The sequence below is a fragment of the Durio zibethinus genome, chromosome 22, assembly GCF_047325235.1.
Source record: "Durio zibethinus cultivar Kanyao isolate XHJ-2024 chromosome 22, ASM4732523v1, whole genome shotgun sequence".
NCBI lineage: Eukaryota > Viridiplantae > Streptophyta > Magnoliopsida > Malvales > Malvaceae > Durio > Durio zibethinus.
In genome coordinates, this window is record NC_143183.1 from 17,830,603 (window position 1) to 17,852,086 (window position 21,484).

The following is a 21,484-nucleotide window of genomic DNA, read 5'->3' on the forward strand; positions in this document are numbered from 1 at the left end:
TTGTTGAAAATAAAGGAAGAAGTGAAAAAACAATTTAATGTGGGATTCTTAGAAGTGGCCAAATATCCTGAATGGGTGGCGAATATAGTCCTAATACCCAAGAAAGATGGCAAAGTGAGAATGTGTGTTGATTATCGGGATCTGAATAAAGCAAGTCTAAAAGATAATTTTCCATTGCCTCACATTGACACTCTAGTGGATAATACCGCTAGGCACTCTTTGTTTTCATTCATAGATGAATTTTCAGGCTACAATCAAATTAAAATGGCATAAAAAGATATGAAAAAGACTACATTTGTAACAGTATGGGGAATATTTTACTATAAAGTTATGCCTTTCAGTTTGAAAAATGTCGGGGTAACTTATCAAAGGGTCATGGTAACTCTATTCCATGAAATAATACACAAAGAAATAGAGGTGCATGTGGATGACATGATTGCCAAATCCATTAAAAAAGAAAATCATGTGACTAATCTCAGAAAGTTATTTAAGAGATTAAGAAAGTTTCAGCTCAAGCTCAATCCAGCTAAATGCACTTTTGGTGCAACCTCAAGAAAATTATTAGGATTTATTGTCAGTAAGAGAGGAATAAAGGTGGATCTAGATAAGATACGTGTCATCCAAGAACTACCACCTCCACACACGTAAAAAGAAGTAAAGAGATTTTTAGAAAGATTGAATTATATTGCTCGTTTCATTTTTCAATTTACAGCTAAATATGATCCCATATTTAAGATTCTTCAAAAACACTGGTCAGGATAATGGAGTGAAGATTGTCAAATGACGTTTGAAAAAGTTAAAGAATACTTATCAAACCCACCAGTATTAATGCCGCATGTCTCTAGAAGACCTTTTATCCTGTATTTGACAGTGCATAAAAAATCAATAGGATGTGTTTTAGGGCAACATGATGAAAGAATAAGGAAAGAACAGGTTATTTATTACTTGAGCAAAAAGTTTATTGATTACGAGTCAAAGTATTCACCATTGAAAAAGATGTGTTATGCATTAGCTTAGATGGCTCGTCGACTTAGACAATAAATATTATATCATACTACTTGGCTCATTGCAAAATTAGATCCAATCAAATACATTTTTTAAAAGCCTTCATTATTAAAAAAGCATTAATTTGATCATTTTGACATTAACATAAATGTAATAACATTGAATATGCACCAATTGATCAGATATCCAATTAGAATGTTAAATTGTAGACATTATTAAATTAATTAATATAATGATAAAACCCTAAACTCAATAAGTGTAGTTACTTAAATATAATTAATTTTAATTTTAATAAAGTATAAAAGTTAATTGCATTAAAACTATTGCCAGTATAGTGTACTTCTAAATTATACTTTTATTTACTATTAGTAATAATAAATTCTATCCTCACCTTAAATTTACTTTTAATATATATTAATAAATTATTAAACATCAAAAATTTTAAAATTTTTTTATCTACTACTAAAATAAATCAATAATATATTGTAAATGATTATTTTTATAATGAAATTAAGTTTTAAATTAATGATATTATTTTTTATGTTTTATTGATAATTTTTGTAAATATAATAAAGATTGTATTAAAAATCATTTGATATTCATATTTAATGTGTTTCAAAATTAATTTTATTTCATAATAGAATTCGAAGATTCAATATTAATTTTTTTATAATAAATTATTGATATGATTATTTAATATTTATAAAGAATAATATTTTTAAAATTTTTAATTAAAAAATATTTATCATTTATTTTTTAAAATAAAGTCATATAATTATAATTTAGATTTTTTTGGATTATAATTTGGTTTTTTACGGATATCAAATCGATTCAATCTTAGATTCAAATCATTTTTTATTCAAGTTACAATGAATTCAGATTGTATTAGTTTTGAAATCTTTTAGGAATCAAATTTTTCGATCAAATTTTTTGGATTTTAGTTTTTTTTATTTTTTTACTTTTCTTAGTCATTTAGGTTGATCCAAGTTTGATCACAGATTGGTTCAGGCAGAAATTTGAGCTTTGCCAACTTTACGTTAAATATAAATTTTATAAAATTTTAATGAAAATGGAAAAATATAAATATGAAAGTCAATCTTTCCGCCAAAAAAGTTAACTATGACGGCTATTGAAAGTCGAAAACAAGGGGTGCTCTCCCTTCAGTTTTACTTGGGGACAAAAGATAAGAATTCCTTGTTCTCTTCTTTTCTTTTTCTCTGTTTTAGCCTAATGGTTATAGTTTTAGGCTTTAATTAATAACAAAGATTAGAAAGGGATAAGAGTAAAAATTTTATAAATATGATTAAATTATAAAGTACAAAAGTGTTTATAAAGCCTAACCATTGGACTCATCCTTGTCTATTTCCATTTCCTACTAAAAAAAAAAAAATAGAACCCATTAAACCAAAATAAAGTTGGGTTGTTAATTAAGTTTCTAGTCATCAATTGAAACTTTAACATAATCCATTAAGAAAAAGTTAAAATAATTAAACCTTAAAGATTGCCTCTAAGTTTATATAAAAAATAAGAAAAAAATAAATGTGATACAACCATGTGACTAATGAAAATTAACTATCTCCTATGAGATTAGGCAAGTAATAATTAGGTTTGTGGGTGTGTCCACCTTTGTGTTAGCTGAAAAGGATGGATGACTAATAACAAAATAACATCTAGAAGACAGAAATTCAAATGACAAATACATTAACTTTTGAGGTAAGAGTATTTTCCAAGAAAAGAAAATATATGATTAAGACAATATGTCCATTAGGTGCATGAATTGTCTTCTATGCTTTCTCATGTTCTCCCTCTTTTGGGAATATCAAAGTCATACCCTTGTTTTTATAGGTTGTAAAGTGATATATTTGATGATCATTATCATGATCATGATCATGATGCTTAGTTTATGCAATATTCCAAGTTCCAACCTAACCCCAACTTTATCTCCTTTCACCGGTAACCATGTATCTTCTTTCTCTATAAAAAAAACTTGTTTACATGATATTTTGATATTAATATTTCAAAATAGAAAAGCATTTTAAGTCATTTTTTAATTATTTTTATGTCACGTCAAGGGGATAAGATAATCAAGGGGATAAGATATAGGGGATAACGTCTAGGGTTCGAATCTTTTCTCTTCTTTGAAGTTAATTAATTTTTTGTCTATTTAAGAAAATATATATAAATATATTTATTGTAGGAGGAAGTGACTAACATTTATTAATGCTTCTACTATATATGAAAATTTTATCCTAGAAATTAGAGTTAAAAGGAAATTATTAGACAAAAAATTTCCCAAAAATCCATTCTAAGGGCTAGAAATACTTTCATAACATGATTGCGTCACAAGGTAAACTTCATTTCCGTATACAATTTAATAATATACCACCACATGTAGACAAAAATCTTAAACCAAGACTTTTGACAGAGGACATCTAGCCACCTTCATCCATTTTTTTTGGGTCCGCTCCTCTCCGGTCTAATGTAAGGATATAAGAGTAGCCGGATCCCCTCTTTTCATTCATGTTATTAACAATGTTAATGCTCCCCTGTGTATGGCTTTTATCTTCCTTTAATTTGGTATTTATTATCTATTTATCTTACTTTGACTTAACATTAAATCCATTTATCCCAAAGCATCAAATTAATTTCACAAATCTCATGTCTAATCATGCAGCCAATTGCATCTTCCTAATACTGTATGCAAATAAAAATTATCTTTGATTATAATTGCTCCACTTAAACTTAACTCTGAGTCAAGTCTTAGCATGTCTAATTTTATTCTACTTTATATTGGATTTATTTAATAATATATTGATTCATTAATTACTTTATTTAATTAATTTATTAAAAATTTTATACGAAATTTGATATTTTGTTATGATTGTAACTTCTTTTGTATTAATAACTTTATTAAAAAATATACTGGGACGGATGGGGATGGAGTTGTAATTCTATAAATTATATAAATTGCCAGAGACAAAAAGAATAACGAAGTCAAGAAAGAAATTAAATAATTAAGAACTTGCAACGGCATACACAATTTATGATTCTTTTCATCGGAATTTAGTTTGATCATCATATCAAATAGTGTGATAAATGAATCAGAAAATATCAATTAGGATTCCATGCATTTTTTGCAATACTAATACGAAGGATTAAATGGTACAAACGAAAAGATTTTATATGAATTAATCACGTGAAAAATGCACACCTATTGGGTTTGAATTTTCGAAAGCTTTGCATACCATGTGGTATATAAATGAAGGCAACATTTAAGTAACACGTTTTGCATCATCACATGGGAAAATAATAAAGAAATCAAAACCCTATCTACTATTTCTTTGTCACCCCCCTTATATATTATTGTCATTTTCTTATTTAAGGTAAATATCATATTTATCACCATCTTCAAAAAAAAAAAAAAAAAAAAACTTCAATTTCACTTTCAACCAATCCACTAACCCTCATTGTTTTTTTTTTTTTAATTTTCTTTCCTTATATATATAATAAAAATTTACTTTACAATTGGTTTATTCTTTAAAAAGAAATTTTAAATTGAACTTCATTTTTAAGTTTCAAAGAAAAGTTTTCCGATTTAAAATAAAATCCCATTTTTTAAATATTTAAAATTATAAAAAATTAAATTCTGAAATTAGAAATTTTGTACTCCACCCACGTATCATTACGTTGCAGTCTACAAAATCTCATTATTTTCACTATAATGAAATTTGCGAAAAAAATTTTAATAAATTTACTGTCGTGTTTTTTTCATGAACAGAGATTAATTTGAAGCTTTTGGGGGTTTTTGTTGCTAGTTGTATCAACAATTTTGTCATAATAATGCTGAGCTTGGCCTGGACGCCATTACCGGTGACGTAAAACAAAAGAGATATTGTTTTTGTTGTCCTCCTATCGGTAAAAATCAAAGCTACCTTTTTTTTTTTTTTAATTTCAACTTTGTAAATTGAACATATGTCCATCTCAAATCTGCTTTTTATCGTTCTAATTGAGAAATTGCATGAAATACTAGTATTTTTTTTTCTTATATTTTTTTCATTAGAGAAAGTTAACATATAGTTAGAAATATTTTAAATCTTTTGATCGAATTGATATGTCAAGTCGCTCTTGATTTACGAGTTTACGTTAATTCAACCATCTTATTAGTCTACATGTTTGACTCCCTTTGATATTGACTTGTCACATACTTTTTCTAGCTTAACTCAAACTTACCAAGTGATTCTAATACTAACGCTGACCTCGAGTAGTAAACCTTTATCATGTAAGTATAAATAACACCATCTAAGTATCATTTCTACAGCATGTTTTCCTTACTCTCCTATTATCTCCTTCATATTCTTTACTTTGATTGATCTTTGACTTGAACGTCATAATATAAACACTGGAACTACTCCCAACCTTTATTCTTAGCCATTTTCTTTTTTTTTTTTTTGTGATTTCAGAATTTTATCCCTTAAAAGCAATTTGGCACCAAACATTTGATATTCTAAATAGGGGGTTTTTGCATTTAGCAAAACACAAAACAAAATGCCACCCAAAAAGAAAGCCACTGAGGAAAAAGAATATGTTGCCTTAGCTGGAACAAACACCTAACTCAACCAGTCTAATTTTGACCTACTTACTATGGTAGGCCCCTATGATGGAACAATTCAAAGTCATAACCCAACAACTTCAATCCCTAAAAAAAATTATCCAAAACCTTACCCCACCTCAAAGGCACCTAACCTTACCATTATAAAAAACCCATAGGTCCAAAAGTTATCAAGCTATAATGACATAGAAGCTTTATCGACATTAGGCAATGACAAAGAAACCATGCCAATGACCAAATACTCTACACATACCTCAATATAGGCCACTACCCAAAAGTCCAAACAAGCCACCTCAAAACCCTAACCAAATAAACACGTAGAAGCTTGAATGCAGGCCATGAAGAAAGAGTTAAATAATAAAACCTCAACATTTGATGATAAGTTACGATTCTTGGAGACCTTGCCTTTCACCGAAAAGATTTAACAAGTTATGCCATTGAAAGTGTTCAAGATTTCAACCTTAAAGACATATGACGGTACATTTGATTTTTTTGATTATTTAGAGTTTTATTAGACTAATATGATGATGCAGGGGATCGATAAAGCTTTGATGTGTAAAAGATTGGCTACTATACTTAAAGGGGTAGATCAATCATGGTATTGTATCCTAGAGCCAAGGTCCATTACTATGTGCAAACAGCTCAGCCATTTTTTCATGTCCAGATTTGTCAACAACCAACGAACTAAGAAAACTATATTAAGCTTGATGTCAATCTACCAGGACCAAAATGAGTCCCTGAAAAAGTATGTCATGTGTTTTAATGTTGATGCTCTTTAGGAAAAAGATCTTGAATAAGCCACTGTAGTTGTCACTTTGACCAATGTGGCCTAAGTGACAGAGAGCACAACTTAGAGCTCACCCTTTCCTTAAAGCCACCAAAAATTTTGGTTGTTATTTTACTTATCGTTGAAAAATATATCAATGCTGAAGCTATAATGAAAAGCAGCCAAAGTGAAAAAGGCTTATCCCTCCTCATCGACTCGTGAAAAGGAAAAAAAATCTATAATCTCCCATAAGGGAAGGAAATCTACGATCCTTTATGAAAAAAAAATCGAAATGTCTTAGGGTTAGGAGCCCAAGCCAATAATGAAATAGTTACACTGCACTTAATACCTCTTGAGAGGGGATTTTTATGTATATTAAAAAGGATCCTGAGTTCAGATGGCTGAAGCCACTAAGATAGAATATCCGATGAAACCCCACAAAAGATATGCTTTCCACAGAGACTACGACTACAACACTAAGAACTACATCAACCTAAAGAATAAGATTCAAAATTTGATCAAAAAAAGGTCAAATATATAGGTTTATGGATAGAGGAAGAAATGGTCATGAGAGAAGAGATTTTAAAAGAAGAAACCATGAAAAAAAAATAAGAAGGAACTAGGAAAACAAATAAGAAGGAAACTAAAAAGGTGGCAACCCAAGAATCGAGCAAGAAGAGGATAAAGTAAACAATATGGACAATAAGCATGAAATGGGCATTATAAATGTGATTACTAGGAAGATCTTTACATCGGCCAAAAAAAAATTTAATTAGAAGATAGTGATGGCCATAGGATCTTTGACCAAGAAACAAAAAAGCTGAAAAAATGAGTTAATATTTTTCACCTCGAAAGATTTGAAGGGAATCTAATTCCCACATAATGATGCAATCATGATCTAAGCTATGGTTTACAATCATATGGTAAGAAAGATTTTGTTTGATAGTAAGAGTTCGAATGACAACTTGTACTATGCTACAATGCTGATGATGTGCATAACTGAAGAGATGTTGAAACCATTCACCATTATATTGATTGGCTTTAAGAATGAACAAGTTCTAATAAAAAGAACTATTAGATTACCAATCTCATTTGGTACCAACCTAAAAAATGTCACATCAATTATAGAATTTATGGTGGTAGAGGTCATTTTAGCTTACAATATGATACTAGGCTGACCTAATGAATCTATTATGAGAATTATTAGCTCAACTGCTTATTTAACGATCAAGTTTTCAACATCGAATGAGGTTGGAAAGGTCCAAAGAGACAATCCACGGCACTACAATGTTATGTGACAACTATGAAAGATAGGACTAGGAAGTAGGTTGACAATTTGGCAACTGTCGAGAAATCTCAAAACAAAACAATAAAGAGGTTGGGATAAAAGTCAAGGTAATTGGTGAAGTAAAAGAAAATAGCTTGAGTAAAAAGTAAAAATAATCTGAGAAGAAAAAAGAAAAGAAGCATGCTTTTAAGCCATGATAAACTTGTTTTTCCTAGGCTCAAGTGTTGTCTTTAATCTATTTTTGGCCCTCAGTAGACATCGAATTTAACCAGTAAGCAACTCAACTATAGTTTTTTTTTTACAATGACAGAGGGGACTTGATCATCTGAACAAAAAGCTTCACGATCGAGCTAACGTCCTCTTACTTCTACCTTAAAGTTATCAGACATCCTTGATTAGAAGACATAATGAAAAAGAAAGAAAACATACTGAAGAATTTGAAAAAAAAAAGGCTATAAATATTAAAGGTCGATTAAATCTGGTCGACTTAAGAGCTAAACGTATGTGAAGTGAAAAGTTGAAGCGTTAGAAAACCCCTTATATAGCCATATTAGAAATCATATGAATGCTTCATCATCATAATAGTTATCGAGATTAACCTTTTGTACTATCAACCTTTATACAATTAACGTTCAAAAACTCTTTTACATCAATAAATGCACATCAATCTGTAAAAGGGCACATTGATCATTTTACTATAGGTTTCAATATTCAAAATGACATATGACTACGTCGATTATATGTTTGCAACACATCAGACTCTACATAGTACACAACAAAAGAAAATTCACAAGTCTCACGTTAGTCATCATTGTAACGAGACAATGAATGAATTGTAAAACATCATAAATATGACAACAGTTATGCAAGAGTACATCAGCAACACCATCGCAAATATGATCGATGTCACCCTTATTTACATAAGTTTTCACTGCCTACCACCTTAATAATGTAAGGTTGAAACGGCCATTCCATCAAATTCTTCTTCAAAGCCAATGCTCAGCTCATAGTTTGGCATCACCAAGATTATATTATATCGGTCTAGTTCATGATCATCAGTTTGATACCTCAAACTGCTCTATGAGGGGATAGAATTTTAGGGATATTTTTGGATCCAACAGGTAAAATAGATACTTCTCCTATTAAAGAAAGTTAGCAAACAACCATGGGCATTTTGGACTTTATGACCAAGCTGACTTGTCCAACTTACCTCTATTTATGAGTCCACGTTAGTTTAGCCACCTCATCAATCTATAAGTTGGACCTTCTTTGATGCTAACTTGTCACACCCTGAATGGATGGTCATCGTCCATCTCAACTCAGACTTAGCAGGTCATCCTAATACTAGGGTTGACCTCAAGCAGCCTAAGCTGACTTCGAACAGCTAAATCCTATATTATAAGTATAAATAGCATTATCTAAGTACCATTTTCCCATCTTATTTTCCTTACTCTCATATTATCTCCTTTTTATTCCTTACTTTGACTAATTTATAACTTGAGCATTAAAGCACATATAACTTGAGTATTGACGCATAAACACTTGAACCACTCAAAATTTTTGTTTTTAACTGCTTGTTTTCTTTCTTTTTTTTTTTATCATTTTAGAGTTTTACCTCTTGTGGGTAACTCGGCACCAAAAAACTTGTATTTTTTTTCCTACTTCTAGCTTTGCTTAATGTGAAATAATGATTTGATCAATTCAAAATTTTTTTTATGATAATATGAGTAAACTAGTGTTGAGTTTAACCCATGAATTAAATTAGAATTAAAGATAAATTCGTTAATATTAAATTTAATATTGTATTTCAATCCTATTAAATTTTGTCACTGTATTTTTAATTTTGTAATTTTTTAAACATAAAGATAGGAAATTTATAAAAATTTTCATTTACACTAATAGAATATGTTGTAAAATATTTTAATTTGTTACTTTTATCCAAATATCAACAAACTTATATATATATATATATAAACAATGTTAAAATTCAATAAAATTGAATTAGAATAATAAATTTTTAATAATGAATCATAATGTAACGGCAAGTTTCAACTTAATCTTAATTAATATCATAATTTTAGGGTAAAAATAAAAGAAATCTCACATATGTTAAATTTGAGGTAAGATAGGCACATATAAATATAAAAAGGATTTTTTTTGCATCTATTGCTACTAATTGATTTTTTTTGTCAATAATTAATTTTGGATTGAATGCTCATCCAAAAATTTAACAAAATGAAACTAATTATTATTATAAAATGCTAAGGAAATTAAATTTTTGTTAAAAGTGTTACCTCTTTAACCCCATTAGGGTATTTTAGTAAATAGTACGGGTTATTTTTTGTACCAAATTAAAAAAAAAAAAAAAAAGAAAAGAAAACCCTTGGATTAGTAGTGATTAGTTGTGCCTACAGTTTTTTTAATATTTTCTTTTTCAAAGTTTTGATCTAAAATTTCTCTTTACAATGTTCTGTTGAGAATACATGCCAATTTTTTTTTTAACTGGATACACGTCTTCATAGATTTTCTATAGCAATGAATATTCACCACAGTCATAGCTAGTCGTCATAAATTTTACAGTCAATATTAATTATTATTCTAAATTTTTTTTTAAATTTCATAAACCACATAAATTATCACTTGTTCGTTTCATCGTTATTGTATTCATTTGTTAATTGTTTTTAGCATAATCCAATAGATCAATGTCTCTTGAAAAAAAAAATAAACGTCTATAAATGTATCATTTGTAACAACCCTTTGAATTGACTTATAAAATTTAAAATCTTCACCCTCATCGAATAGAATAATTGTCTTAAAAATATATTTGCCAATTATTTATAATTAATTTTCATTAAAAAGCCAAAAAAAAAAAAAAACCAAAATATTCCAAAAACTAAAATGAACATCTAGTTCCACTAAAACATAAATTAATGGCCGAAAAAGGGAATGAAAAGATCAAAAGGACAAAGTCAAAAGAAAATACCCTTTAAATTCTGTAAACCAAACCAAATGGAAAAAAAAATAAATATCTTTTCCCACTTTTTCTAATTTCGCTTCCTCTTTAACAAAGGGATGGGGATCATAATCTATTTCAATCATGGTTTTTCCTTATATAGAATGGCTGATCGTGCTGGACTATCACCGTCCCACGCGGCTCACCAATTTAAAATCCTCCCGCAATGAATTAAAACCAAACCTACGCGCGCGTGACATTAATGCGTTCTCCACCTCCTTCGGGTCGGTGATCACGTGCATCACGTTTACTGTTTAGTTTGCTTATAGAAGGCAAGTTGGATATATTCACTAATCTTGACCATACGTACTATGGAAAACAGTCAGACTTGGCTTCCTCTGCATCCGTACGATTTGGTATGGAATTTCAAGGCCACGGTTGGACTATTAATTTTTAGCAAATTATATTCGTGATCTAAGGTATATTGATAAAAAAAATAGGTCAATTGATATGATGACTAAATAAATATGTGTTAATATTTTAATTTCATTTGTAAAATTAAAATAAAAAATCCTAAAATTCTATCATTTTATTTAGACACTCAAAATAAACACTTAGTTTTTAATTTATACTTAAATAAATTTTTAATTTTTAATTTATATGTAAATAAACTCTTAATATAAATTAATTTTTCATTTAAAATAAGTATTTATTTGAATACAAATCAAACAATAAGATCTTATTTAAGAACAATAAAAAAATATAGCAATTTATTTTCAAAATTTGAAATAATTCAAGAGTTCTTTTAGTAATTTAGTCAAATAATAGCCATGCATGTTTGTTTAGTTTATTTTTCATTTTACATATGTGAATCTGATCAAGTAAAATATGTATCTAATCTTAGATTGAATCCAGAAAATTTGTAATCAATTATTTTTTTTGAAAAAGGATTTATACAGACACGTTGTAAATAAAAAAAATGAAGATAAGAACTTTAGAATTTTTTTTGAAACTAAACAAGATGGTTACTTTGTTACAAATTATCAAAGGCAGTGAAAGTGAAATATTTTATTATACTATTTTTGGCCTTCCAAAATTTTTTCGGTGACTAAGCTTAAATTGCATTCTGTAAATAAAATAAAATATAATATCTATATTAGATATAAATTACAAAACCCAAGATTTTTTATAAATAAAACCCTCTGTTATTGAATATAATATAGAATATAATTATTAATTGATTATTTACAAATGGAAATTTAGAAATATATTGAATAATTATATTTATTTTCGTCAACTCAAAATATTCTTCGTGCATTGAATCTATCCATAAATTGAGAACTTTGTTTAAGACAAAGGACATCCTCTTTTAAAGATGAATATTTGACTATTTATTAGTCTTTGTCGATGGCAGTAGAATATGTCAACTTGTGTGGCATGAATTTTGCTTAAGGATTTTATTTGCAATGTAATTTCTATTACTAATAGAATTAAGTTTGGCAAATCATAAGTGCTAAAGAATTTGTAATATAACTCAATTGTTTATGCCGTTATTAATTTTTAAGAGATAATAATCAATAAATTTAAAATTTAAAGTTCAATATCATAATTTTTTATATAAAAAAATCATAAATGTTTAAGGCTTAATTACTAAACACAAAAGGTCCATTAACACTACTTTAAAAACCCACGTAAGCACTCTCTCTTCCCCTTTAAAAAAAGTTAAGATGTTATTTATGTCGTACGCCTAATTATTATAGACCTTGTTTGTCTACTAGCATGTAATTGAAATATCTAGTAATATTAAATTTGAGATTTAATTTAATTATTTTATGTAATTATTTTAAAAAAATAATATTTAATAAATTTAAATTTTAAAAATTTTTTATCTGTTGAATAGTGACAAACTTTTTATAAAAAATCAAATAACACTCTAGTTAGTTTTATTTTTTAAAATTATATAAAGAATTTTTATGAAGATTAATAGAGAAACTATTGTGCTTCATAGTTCATAATAATTCAATTCAATAAACACAAATTTATCTTCTTTCTCATTTTTTAAAGTATAATATTTAAAGCCTTTAATCATCAAATCTTATTCTAAAAAAAAAAAAAAAAAAAAAAAACTATTGATAGGTCAAATTTAAGTTGGTTTAATTGATCAAAAACTTATTTGTAAAATTATCACAATGGCAAAGAACCATTTTTGAGATGAATCAATGTTCTTTATTAATTGCATAAAGGAGAACATGTATTCATAATTTAAATGAACATGGCACTAAGAACCATACACATTCTAATTTTTATCCTTACTTTATAGCAAAACTCATTTTGTGATCTTTAATTAATTATCATAATCTTAAAGAAAAACTATCATGGATGTGCATGTGGCATTAAGTTAATTTTTATAAATTCATCAAATAATAAATACACATTATTTTTTAACGTGACGAAATTTATCATATTCTTTAAAGAGATATAATCATTTTAAGCCCTTCAATCTTTGAGGAGATATTGCAATAAATAGAGTCTAAGACTTTGTCTTAGAGCTTGTAAGTTTGAATCTTGAAAAGATGAGGTAAGATTATAATGGCAGAATTAAGGGTGTAAATGATATATTAATACTCACAAGTTATTCGAGTTTGATTCGAAAAAAACTCAAATTTAATTCGATTATTATCGAGTCGAGCTCGAGCTCGAGAAGCTCGACTTATCGATCAAATTGAATTCGAATATTCTTATATCCGATTCGAATAGTTCGTGAGTCTAATCGAATTTTTATATTTAAATATATTTTTATTATTTTAATTAATAAAATATTTCGAGTCTGAGTTCGAGCATGAATAATCGAATTCTTGTTGAGTATATGAATTGAGCTTATTTTTATATATTAATTGAGCTTAATCGAGCAAGTTAGAGTAACTCGAATTCGATCACGAATCGAGCTCGAGTTTAAAAAATAAAACTTAATCGAGTTCGAATCGAATATCGAATCTCGAGTTATAGTTTGAGCTCGAACTTCTCACTATTCAACTCGACTAACCCGCGTGCCTCGTATTGAAAACAAAACAAAGGTTATTGTGACACCAAACATACAATTAAAAAAATAAAAAATAAAATAGTTTTACTTACTAGGTGGAATAGGATTAGGAAAGTTAGACTGAATTACAAGAAAAATAAATAAAGCCATCAAAAGTTGTTGTAAATCGGTAGAGTGAGTTAAAATTGAATATTTTATTTATAAATTTTAATTTAATTTTCATCATTAATAATTATTTTTTATGAATGATATATAAATTAAATATAAATTCTTTTTTAAACGCATCATTTATTCTTAAAGGTATTTGATTCATGGATTTTAATTTTTCTCTCATAATATAATTTTTCATTATCTCAATCTTTGGTTTGATTCAGAAACTTTCTCAATATAAAAAATTTTATAATTTCAACGAGAAGAAAAAAATAAGAGAATAAAAAACTTTCCTTGTACTTTTAGATTTTTGAAGGAAAATGAAATTTTTACTTATTTGTTATCACTTATACATTTTCAAATTATATAGACAATATTATTTACATTAGAAATATAATAATTTTATATGTTGTTTTTTATTTAATTTTCAAAATTCAATAAAAATAGTATTTTTAAAATAAAAATATAGTTTTTTAAAAATATAAAAAAATAAATTTTTAAAATTCAACATATTTTTAAAATAAAAATATAATTTTTGTTAAAAATATAAAAAATTATATTATAATAAAATTTTATTATCATATATGTTATATGCGCAATAAAATTTAAAATATTTAAATAATTTAATAAAAATATTAAATAAATAATTTATATGTTAAATAAATACAAATTTATATAAAATTATTTATTCAAATATTATGATGTCAGTGACTTGTCATAAAAAATAATAAATTTTTTTTTAAAACAATTATATATATTTTTAACCAAACACAAAATTTTTATTTTTTAAAATCAACAAAACTCAAAAATTATATATTTTTCTTTAATATTTTTTTTTCTCGAATTACTTTCTCTTCTAAATTCTAAAAATCTGCAAATCAAACTCTCGTTACCGTGAAATACGAAATCTCCTTCACCTTAATTTTTTAAAACAAAAATAAAATCATTAAAAAAAAAAAAAGGAAAGTGAAAGAAAGAGGAGAAAGAGAGAAAATAAAACAAATCTTTTTGTGTATGACGAGGACGTTTTGATTCAAAAGAGCGTCCAAGTTCTCTTCATGTAAGAAGGTAGGTCCCATCTTTTTCCCTCTCTTCTTCTTCCTCTTCTTTCTCTCTCTTCTTTTTCTTTTCAGCTTCTTACAAAAACAACGGCGCTAACCTACATATATACATTTCCCTTTTCCTCTCTTAAAACCAAAACCTCTCTCATTCATTTCGTCTAAAAAAAACTGCCGTTTTTGGTATTGGGGTTTTTGGGTTCTTTGGAGTTCTGCTTCTTTGCTTTTGTTTGAAGTTTGAAAGAAAACCGAAAAAAAATATTAAAAAAAGTAAGCAGGTTGTTTGCTATGTAAAGGAAAGCTTTGAAGGAGGAAAAAGAGAAGAGGACAAGACTAAAACCTGACTCAGAACTAAGAAAACAGCTTGTTTTGCCTTTTCTTCTTGATTTTGTTTTTGTTTTAGTGGTTTATAAAAGAAACCGGAAGCTTTTTGGAATAATTAAAAAAAAAAAAAACATCTTTTGTTTTTCTTCTTTGGTTTTGGTGCTGGGTTCTTTGAACCTATCAAATGGCCCGCGAGTGATTGAATTGGAATGCTATATACTTGAGCTTGGAGTCATCAAAAATATGTCTTTGGCTTTGCATGTGATAGAAACTCTAAAGATCTGAAGGTGGTTTGTTTTGCTGGCTTCTGGTTTCGGGTAAGTTTTCTTTGGTTTTTAAATTCTGGGTTTTTTTTTTTTTTGGGGGGGGGGGGTTTGATTTAGAGTCCGCATTTCTGGGATTATCAGAAGAAATGGGTTGGTTTCTGTTTTTCATATTTGTTGTTATTTTGTTTATTGGTTTCTGGGTTATATTGTTTTAATTTTTTTTTTTATTGTGTGGGGCTGCTCTGCTAAAGCTTATTCCTTTTTTTTCTTTTTCCCTTTCTTGGTTAAATGAACTATAAAAAATTCTATGTATTTCTTTTAAGTGAAGAAAACGTTGTGTTCTTCTGTTACTGTACTATTTGATAATTCATATGATAAAAACTAATAAAAATATGAAATTTGAGGTTGAGAATCAGAAAAAGATTTTGGTATTAAATTATTTTGACCAACGATTTTGTTTTCATTTTACCTAATTCTGGGATGTTCAGTGTGTTAGATCTTAATTCCATGCTATGAAATTTCACATTTTGGTTTGTTTTTAATGTTTTTCTTCAGTATTGAGTTGTGTTTCCATTACAGGCAATGAGAATTGAAGCTTGGAATTATAAGGTTGCAGCTCTAGTGAAATGTGTTTCAGATAGAGGATTAAAGTTTTTGGAAATGACTGAAAAGGTCTATCAATAAATGGATTGAATGAAAGGGTAACGGTCCACTTGGATGCAATGTTAAAAACATTAGCTCCTGGGCTGTTGATTTCTTCACTTCTAATTTCTGTATCGGCGGCAGATAATGGCTTTCCGAGGTGTAATTGTGATGATGAGGGGAGTTTTTGGAGCATTGAGAGCATCTTAGAGACTCAAAGAGTGAGTGATTTCTTGATTGCTGTGGCATATTTCTCGATCCCTATTGAGCTGCTTTACTTTGTTAGCTGCTCAAACGTGCCATTCAAATGGGTCCTTTTTGAGTTCATTGCCTTCATTGTGCTATGTGGATTGACCCATTTGCTCAATGGATGGACCTATGGTCCCCATCCTTTTCAACTCATGTTGGCTCTCACTGTTTTCAAGATGCTCACTGCTTTGGTCTCATGTGCCACTGCTATTACGCTTATCACGCTCATTCCATTGCTTCTCAAAGTCAAAGTGAGAGAATTTATGCTGAAGAAAAAGGCTTGGGACCTTGGGCGGGAAGTTGGTATTATAATGAAACAGAAGGAGACTGGTTTGCATGTCCGCATGCTTACTCAAGAAATTCGTAAATCATTGGATAGGCATACCATTTTGTACACAACAATGGTAGAGTTGTCCAAGACATTAGGTTTGCAAAATTGTGCTGTTTGGATGCCTAATGAGATCAAGACAGAGATGAATCTGACTCATGAACTCAAAGGAAGGAACTATTCATATAATTTTACCATTCCCATTACTGATCCAGATGTTGTAAGGATTAAAGGAAGTGATGGAGTTAATATCCTTAAGCCAGACTCAGCACTTGCTGCTGCTAGCAATGGAGAGTATGGTGAACCAGGACCAGTGGCTGCAATTCGGATGCCGATGCTTCGTGTATCCAATTTTAAAGGTGGAACTCCTGAACTAGTTCAGACATGCTATGCAATATTGGTTTGTGTTCTTCCTAGTGAACAACATAGATCATGGAGCAACCAGGAGCTAGAGATAGTTAAGGTGGTTGCTGATCAGGTGGCTGTTGCAGTCTCTCATGCTGCAGTTCTTGAAGAGTCCCAACTCATGAGGGAGAAATTGGCTGAGCAAAACCGGGCTTTACAACTGGCACGACAGAATGCTATGAGGGCAAGCCAAGCTAGAAATGCATTTCAGAAGGTAATGAGTGATGGAATGAGGAGGCCTATGCACTCGATTTTAGGCCTGCTTTCAATGATGCAGGATGGAAATTTGAATAATGATCAAAGAATTATTGTTGATTCGATGATGAAGTCCAGCAATGTTCTATCCACCTTGATAAACGATGTGATGGATATTTCAACAATGGGTGGTGGAAGATCACCATTGGAGAAGAGATCTCTTCGATTACATTCCATGATAAAAGAAGCAGCATGCCTTGCCAAATGCTTGTGTGTTTATAGGGGTTTTGGTTTTTCAATTGAGGTTGAGAAGTCCTTGCCTGATCTTGTTTATGGTGATGAAAGGAGAGTGTTTCAAGTGATACTGCATATGGTTGGGAGCCTATTGGATGGCAATAGTGGAGGGGGAACTGTAGTACTTCGGGTGTTCTCAGAGAGTGGTAGTCAGGAACGGAATGATCAGAGATGGGCAGCCTGGAGAAACAGCTCTTCTGATGGAGATGTACATATCAAGTTTGAAATTAGGATTGACAATAGCAATTCTCAATCAGAGGGCTGTTCAATGTCGGAGGTGCAGATCAGTGGAAGAAGATACAACAGCCATGGTGCTGAGGAACACTTGAGCTTCAGCATTTGCCAAAAGCTAGTGCAGGTAGGAATAGTAAATTGTCTGCCGAGAGACAGATTAAGCAAGTAATAGAGTACTAAAAACATATAAAATCTGCAGCATGGTAGGACATTAAGTAGGATAAGGAGTTTTTTATCACCTAATGAATGGCTGATGAAAAATCCTTCATCTGGTTTTGTGTCATTATCTAATTGCACGGTTTGTCTTATAATGCTCCTTGTCCTATATAAGGCCAAGGATTTGGTTGCTCGGATTCATTCTGAAACCATTGCAGAGTTTTCCTTTTAGAACTTTTTACTCATGGGTTGACAGTTTCTATGAGGAAGTGCCTAAGCTAGAAGCGTTAATTGACTGAAAATTTAGTGTTGACACATTGAATGGTGCTATAAACATATCATAATAATCTTTCTTCACTTTTTAAATCTTTTTTATACAGCTTTCCGATTAATTTATTTCTGATGATCTCAACAAAATTTGCAGATGATGCATGGGAACATCTGGGTAGTAAAAAATCCTCTAGGTTCTGCTCAAAGCATGGCATTTGTTATTCGGTTTCAAGTCCGATCATCCATCAGTATAACAATAACTGACTCTGGAGAATCTTCAGACCAGCCATGCTCCAACTCTCTTTTCAGAGGCTTGCAAGTTTTACTTGCTGATGATGATGATGTGAACCGTGCTGTGACTCGAAAGCTTCTTGAGAAGTTAGGATGCATTGTTACTGCTGTGTCATCTGGATTTGATTGCCTCAATGCTATTATTGGTTCAGCCCCATCTCCATTCCAGATTGTTATTTTGGAGCTTCAGATGCCCGATTTGGATGGATTTGATGTTGCAATGAGAATTCGGAAGTTCCGAAGTCGTAGTTGGCTATTGATTGTTTTCATGACTGCTAGTGTCTATGAAGATATCAGGGAAAAATGTAAGGAGATTGGAATAAATGGAGTTATTCGAAAACCAGTGCTATTACAAGAAATTGCCGTTGAGCTTCGAAAAGTCCTGATGCAGGCAAACCAAGTTGTGTGATGACTCCTGCTTTAAGTTATGAATCAATATGCGGATAAACTAAGATGGCATCTTTGGCCCCTTCAATTTCCCGCCGAGCTTCCTTCATAGAGATGCTACACAACATTTACAGTCAAAAATGGTATACAAAGTTAGCTCCTTTACCTTTTCCCCCATTTAAAGCTCTTGTGCAATTGCATAGATAGCTTCAGATCTAATCAATAGTTTTTATTAGAATTTTCTTCAACACATCATTCTAATAAAATACATTACATGCACAATGCACAACTAGCTAGATAAAGTTATTGCCGATCTTATTACAGTTGTTAGAGCAGTCGGGAATGTACCCAGAGTTCTCTAGCATAGATGCAACTTGGCAATTGTAAGGCTGTACATTGTGTGCCTTTGAAAATGAACTGTTCACAGACAATTTAAAATATCTCTAGTTGAAAAATATTGCGAAACATATTTATAGAAATTTGTTCATCAGCATGCTTTGTTTCATGCTAGTTCTATCCGTTTGTCACAAATGAAATATCTGGTGGTTACATGATGTCTACTTGCATGTGGTATAGGCTAACAAGTGTAGTGTTAAGGAACAGTGTTTTGTGCTATTCCCTCTTTGATACTGGTACGAAACTGCTACTCACCATGGAAAAGTTGACATGCTTGGAAGAATTATAATCTTCGCAAGTTTCAAAGCTTTAAATTCAAAGGGATACATAGCATGCGCTGCAAGTAAACGTATTCTGGTTTCTTATCTCCCATTGCACCAGGGTTTAAGAAAAATATAGTGTAACAAAGAGCATGCGAATTGCGATGGAAAGATGGAATATGTGAAAATATTTAGTTATGCGTTCCTACCAAGATGGCAAAGTCATTTGCCTTGCACCTTACGCGTCAGCCAACCAGCAATTTTTTCGTGCCCAAAGCCACTGAAACAATGACTGGAAACAATGAACCTGCAATCCTTTTTGTTAAAGGCCGTAGCACAAAAAAGTTAAATAAATCTAGGATACCTAACTCGTGTCATGTCAGCAAGTGAGAGATATTTCAATCAGTACTTGCTAATGGATCTGGACGCCTGGAAGTTGCGTCTAGTTTTCATTGGCCCGACGATCCGCAACTAAATTCTTTTGAATCCAGTTTCCATTATCGTTTGAGTATTAACCCATCCAGTTTCTGATCTTCCCAATGCATCAAAATTTCTGACTCAGATGATTTCTTAAGGTATTAGTGGAAAGGGTTACCCATTTTTTAGTGTTCGAAACAACAAAATAATTTACTATTATTCCTATAGTTTTGAACCACACTTTCTTTTTATTACTGAGGCTTCAACTTTTAAGCGTTGGAAGGATTCCCATGGCACTCTTTCCCATCGCGGTGGAGTGCTAAAACTGCTCGCATAGGATATTTCCATGGCATTCTTTTCCACGGTGGAGTGGCAAAACTGCATTGGATATCTCATCAAGCTTCTAAATGAAATTTAATAATCACGAGACGAAGTTTTTTATATTGTTTCAAGGACTTACTTAGCTGGCAAAAATGGGCATGTTGTTTATGTTTCATTTATTAATCACATCTTGAATTGGATTTAAAGATTTTAGAAGATTGTTTTATTGAATTTGGAAGAAATTAAAAGAAACAGAAATGATGTGAATTTATGTGCCTTTCCAAAAAAAAAAAAAGTTCCCTGTTGCGTTGAGAAAGTGGGAAAAAGGAAATGATGGGAGAGTATGGATCAATTTAGCAATAGCTTTTGCTGTTGTTTCTTTGCCTTCCAAGTTCATGCATGAACCTCAGTACGTATATACACTCATTTTCTTCAAATATTTCTCTTTACTTTCTCTATTTTTATTGTGGTTTCAAAAACTTAATGCCACCTGGACCACTTGTTATCCCTAAAAACCCCAACCCTACAGATCTGAGACCCAAGATTTATTTGGCCTATAACTCTACGCCATACAAAATTTCCATCCGGGTTATGATTATTTTATTGATTTGGAAGGACTTGACCTTTTGGAATTTGACCATTTCCCCCAAAAAAATCCTTCCACTGGCTGGCCGTCGCTTTTGCCTATTCCTATCCCTATCCCTGTCAACTCTGTTGCAGGTTCTTGGAATCAGTATTAAGCTGGTGGCTCACTCCACAGTCAACAATCATGGTTAGGTAAAACAATGGCTTGGTTCTTTTCAAACATTAACTTGATTGTAATTTGCACCTATGGCATGTAAGTTCTCCCCCTTTATCTTAACTTTTGTTTCCTTCATTTTTTCCTTTCTAATGGCTGCTAATTTATCATTCTTCAAACTTTAGATTTTTTTTTTTTGGGTTTGAGAGATTTGTGGTTTTCATTTGTTTTTTTGAAATTGACTAATTAATATCAATTTATCAAGAAGAAAACAACCGATTGTATTATTTTAAAGACACAGGAAAAAATAATGAAGACTGAATGAAGATTTTTATTTTTTAAACATAAAAAATCGTAATATAAAAATATAAAATGATTATATATGTTAAAATTTAAAATTTTAATTTATTAAATATTATTGATTATGTAATTACATAGTCA

At 30.1% G+C, this 21,484-nt stretch overlaps 1 protein-coding gene across 1 annotated transcript; it reads left to right on the plus strand.

The window, feature by feature from the left end:
- Positions 1-15,091: 15,091 nt before the first annotated feature.
- On the plus strand, positions 15,092-19,424 carry LOC111306700 (ethylene receptor 2). Its single transcript, XM_022904505.2, has 3 exons — positions 15,092-15,510; positions 16,039-17,930; positions 18,387-19,424. The coding sequence occupies exons 2-3, from the start codon at positions 16,182-16,184 to the stop codon at positions 18,930-18,932; spliced, it is 2,295 nt and encodes a 764-aa protein (XP_022760240.1). The 5' UTR covers positions 15,092-15,510; positions 16,039-16,181; the 3' UTR covers positions 18,933-19,424.
- The last annotated feature ends 2,060 nt before the right edge of the window (positions 19,425-21,484 follow it).